General features: G+C 39.1%; 1 protein-coding gene across 1 annotated transcript; it reads right to left on the reverse strand.

Moving 5' to 3' along the window:
• Positions 1-2,068: 2,068 nt before the first annotated feature.
• LOC133293591 (pathogenesis-related genes transcriptional activator PTI6-like) lies at positions 2,069-3,735 on the reverse strand. The gene has a single exon (XM_061492182.1). It carries the CDS (start codon positions 3,222-3,224, stop codon positions 2,127-2,129), a length of 1,098 nt encoding a protein of 365 aa, XP_061348166.1. The 5' UTR covers positions 3,225-3,735; the 3' UTR covers positions 2,069-2,126.
• Between the last annotated feature and the right edge of the window lie 1,279 nt (positions 3,736-5,014).

Here is a 5,014-nt window from a genome sequence, read left to right on the forward strand (position 1 = left end):
AGAACACCTTTCCTTTTGCACCAACCACAGTCATTCCTACCACTGATATTCCTCACGACCCAAACCCCCATAACCCCATATCACCCGAACCAACCCTTGCTCCACAAAGCCCATCCTTTGATTCCCAAGTTGTTACCAACCCTGTCCCTTTAATTGAAGACACTCTCCCTGTTGAACAGGCTCAGCCCGAATCTGCCCCTACTGTCTCCAATGAGCTTTCTATCCGACAAGAACAGCCCCCAGAAGTCACACATCCATCTGCACCTTTGGGACGTGGTCACCGTTCTCGCCGTCCTCCATCATATCTCCAAGATTTCGAATGCTCCAAAGTCATCGCACATAATCCACTAGCTTCTTCTACTTCTTCCAGTCCTTCCTCAGGTATGGCTTATCCTATTGCTAACTTTGTTTCTTGTTCTAGATTCTCTCCCAAACATCAACAATTCCTTGCTGCCATTTCTTCTGGTGTTGAACCAAAAACATTCAAGGATGCTGTAACTGATGAAAGGTGGCGTGTAGCAATGCGAAAAGAAATAGATGCCCTTGAACAAAATCACACGTTGGAACTCACTTCTTTGCCACCAGGAAAACGTGCCATTCCATGCAAGTGAGTATACCGCATTAAGTACAACTCAAATGGTACAGTGGAGAGATTCAAAGCACGGTTGGTCATTGCCGGTAACAATCAAATAGCTGGAGAAGAATACTTCGATACATATGTTCCTGTAGCCAAAATGGTGAGTGTCCGAACACTTCTTGCGGTAGCTGCTGCCAAATCATGGCACCTATACCAGTTGGATGTTACGAATGTCTTATCCTTTAGCAACTAAGTCCTAGTTTTTAGCAAGAATAGTTTGTTATTATTCCATATATAGTTTGTTGAACAGTATACTTTATTCTAGTTGATCCTCCTTGATTCTGTATAACCGACTTGTGTATATATTGGCTATCAGCCATTTCATTAAATATAACAACATATTCAAATCCTCTTAGTTTTCTATACCATCTTGTAAGTAAATTCATATTCAGTTGGTAGTATTGCCAGTTTGCCACCCATTAAAATCCACCCAAATCGCAAAATGTTGGATATCTTTATAACATGTTTGATTCGGTGAATGTAAGTTATGTTACTTTTTTTTTTTATATATAATAAATGGTTATTAAAATATATTATTTCAAGACTAATAATTAGGGAGCCATACGTAAATCTCAAAGGGAGGCAAAGTCCTCCCACATGTAAATTAATTTAAAGATAATTAAAACCCATGGCCATGCATGGCGAAAATGAATATTAACTCCATCTTAAATATTTGACATTTAAATAGCTAAATGCACCGGCAAAGTGAATGAAAATGTAACATATTTAGAGCTTAATAATGTCTTTATTTTCTGGCCGGAAGCTTAATTAGTCTCGTGCACTGAAAAGGGTCTAATCCCGACAATTAATACACTCTTCTTCAGTTCACCTTTCGATATGCACACCCACTTGTTTCGCTTTATAGACTAATGTTTATCTTCGGCCCGCGTGCGCTACCTAACGTGTTTTAAACATTTTTTTTCAAACGACACTAGGAAAAACAATTTGTGTCGAATTCGCATTATCACACACACGAGACACGACCATAGCTACTTGCACCACCGCTCTGGACCAAACCGACTCACCGGCCCCACCGCAATCAGCGCTCATTCACCATTTAAGTATATTAAAAAATTAACAACTTTTTATTATTTTCTTCAAAAATTGTAAATTAAGTAGTTTTTATAGTTGAAAATCTTTATTTGGATAGGAATAGTATTCAAACAAAGAGGAGAGGAAATCAAATTGAAATGAACTCCATACACTTTTGATTAACATATGGACAATATACAAGTACATTCTGAACCATCGTAGTTATTAGGCAAAGGAAGTATTATAAATATAATCTAAACAAAACTTCACTCAACTCATCCGTTAGCTATTTGCAACGGAGTATCTAAAACAAATAATAAATATGCAAATAAAGCTAATATTTTATTTTATATTTTTTTTAAAAAAGACTAAGCATTTATTTAAAATTTTCTGCTACCGGAACCAAAATCTGCCGTGAACAACGGCAATTAGCAAAACAAACCCATCACTCTCAATCTCAGAGCACGACCAGAGGATCTGAGCCTGACAAAATGTCTTGGAAGTAATCGTCCACTTGGCACGACGTTGATGGAGGACACGCTTTCTCAAAATCTATGAGAGAATCAGCCAGAGTGATATTGTAACTGAAATCATCGTCATCATCATCACCATCCGGCGTCGTTTCGCCCAACATCTGGGGCGGTTCTTCTTCGAAGAGCAAAGGGTACTCGAAAGTTTGGAAATTGAAAACATCGTCCCACATAGGCATATCCGGTTGGAAAAACTCCCCTGTCTCATCGAACAAACTTGTCTCGCCTTGGCACTCTCTGAAAACTTGACACACTTCCTCAGCCTCACTTGCTTCTTCCGGTTCGACCGGTTTTTGAGATTCCGCGATTTCCTCGCTCGGGTTGCTCCTGAAATGAAGCACCGATGTGGGAGACGAAAGGTTGAGACACTGATAATCGCCCGAATTGTAGCTGGAGCTTGAAGCTTCAGCATTCACAACCACCTTCATTTGTGGTTTCACGGCAGTCACATCCGCCTCCTCCTGCGGTGGCTTTTCTTTCTGCGCCGGTGGCGTGACGAAGTTCGTCAAAGCATCAGGGCCTCGAAGCTTAATCGCTGCATTGTCGTAGACCATAGCAGCTTCTTCTGCAGTGTCAAAGGTACCCAACCAGACCCGCACCCTCCGTGCCGGATCTCGAATCTCCGCCGCCCATTTCCCCCAAGGTCTCTGCCGTACGCCGCGGAACTTCCTTCCGTTGTTCGTCGCCGGAAGCTTCGCCGGCCTCCGGCTAGAGGAGGGCTCGCCGGTGAGCCTTTTCCTGGGATTCGGGATGACGGCGGCGGCGGAGTTGGCGACTTTTTTGGAGGTGGTGGTTTCGATTTCAATCCGGTTGACATAGCGCTTCATTCTCCGGCGGTTTAAGCAGTTTCCTTCTTCGTCGCCGGAGGAGTCCGTGGCGTCTGGATCAGTGACGGATATCCGCAACACTCTTGGCTCTATGGGGTGGCTCTTTGCATCGGAAGCCTTCTTCTTTGGTGAGACCAGCTTCTTGGTAACGTTGTGATGCACTGTGTATTTGCATAGGATACTACTCTGTTCCATCATGTCTTTCTTATGCTAGTTGGGTGTACTGAGGAAACAAATAGGCCCGGGTTTTGGAATATAAGGGAACTGTGAAGAAGAAGGTTCAAGCTTTAGGATAGCCACTCCAAAGGGTATTTTTTTTTTTTTTTTTGGGAGAAATGAGAAATCTTTCAAAAAGACATGAAAAGGTGAGAATTGAAGGGAAAAGGAAAAAAGAGGAAAGCAAAAAACATTAAAACCCGATGGGGATAGAAACGGTAGAGAGTGATAGGAAGAATAAAGAGAAAAGAAGAGCTTTTAACATCATGGGGGGGGTTGAGTTGAGATAGATAAATTATTGAGATGAATGAGCAACTGTGGGTGGCGGAGACTTTCGTTGAAACTTCTAGTGATGCCTTGAATGGAAAAGGAAATCTTCTGATTCAAAGGGGGAGGAGAATAGAAGGCACAAAAAAAGTGCAGATTCTGCAGGATGAAGGTTACTAAGTACTCGTGTTTTTGTGGTTGAATGGGTAAGAGCTGGGAACAGAGCTAGGGAACTAAGGAACAAGAATTCAGTTGCTGAGGAGACTGAAGAAGCACTGAAATCGCTGTTTTATAGGATCGAACAGCCGAAACGGGAAATATCTCAATTTAGTTGATTTTATTAAATACAAATAAAATAAATATTATTATACTTTCTCTTTTAGTATTTTTATTTTTATTTTTTTTTTATTTTCTATCATTAAATTTATTTAGGTGAAAATTTTTATTTCTCTTAAATTAAAATTTATTAAAAAAGAGAGGGCTATCTTACTGGTGAGAAGGCACGGTTCTTCGGCTCGCCGCATTCATGCGATTTAAACACGTGGCATAGATTATACCACGTAAGACATCTGCACCAATGAGACAACATTTATCGGTGATGAGATGAGAGGGTGGTGCTTAGTAATCATGTATTGATGTACCATTGTCTTCGATATTGTGATGCGAGTCACGTGAGGCCCACGATACCCGGCTTTTTTAACATTAATCGGTCAAATTCGTTTGACTAATGAAGAGGATATTTTCTCTAAATTACCTTTCTTCCTTTCCGTAATGTTAACGGGAAAAGTGAAAAACGTGAGAGGGTAATTTGGTAATGTGATCTTCATGGTCAGAAAAACACTTCACTGTGTGCTGTCAAGTGATGGTGGGCGGGTCATGTGTGTGGGTCAATAACTTTTTTTAAGCAGTGACAATGTTTTTTAAAAAAATTTATTTTGTTTTTTTTTTGTTGTTAAATGATTATTATATTTAACTTTTTACAGCTAGAGGTAGAACTTAACGTGGCGAGCAACCTAGAATTCGCGGCCATTTACAATTTGATTCTGTACGTCTCTGGGTTTTTTCTGCTAACTGTTACTTCGAGATGAGTTAAAACTACGCGCCCAATTGACTCCTGTTATACACATTCTTTTCTCGAAAGTGCGGACTCGAATCGAATTATATAATTAATTATAGAAAATATAAAATTAACTTAAATATATTTTTGTTTTTATAAAATAACTATTACATTTTTAAAATTTTAACATAGAGTATAATATTATCATAAATAGAGAATAATACCTTGTATTTTGTTTCTTATCTTAATACATTAGATTAATATCAATTTCATACCATTCAATTTTTTATTTCTCTATTCTCTTTTCTCTACTGAAATTATTATAATTTCAATATTTGTTAAACTTTTTTAAAAAATGATCGTTATCTTATTACATAGAAACTTATTTGCCATGGTGAACGCTTAATTTTGATTCTCTTTATAAATGCACTTCTCTCTCTCTCTCTCT

The sequence above is a fragment of the Gastrolobium bilobum genome, unplaced genomic scaffold (genome assembly GCF_033153095.1).
Source record: "Gastrolobium bilobum isolate Gb01-03AN ecotype WA unplaced genomic scaffold, APGP_CSIRO_Gbil_v1 utg1090, whole genome shotgun sequence".
NCBI lineage: Eukaryota > Viridiplantae > Streptophyta > Magnoliopsida > Fabales > Fabaceae > Gastrolobium > Gastrolobium bilobum.

Coding starts and splice junctions, on each gene's coding strand:
- LOC133293591 (XM_061492182.1), bottom strand. CDS start 3,224: ATGATGGAACAGAGTAGTATCCTATGCAAATACACAGTGCATCACAAC.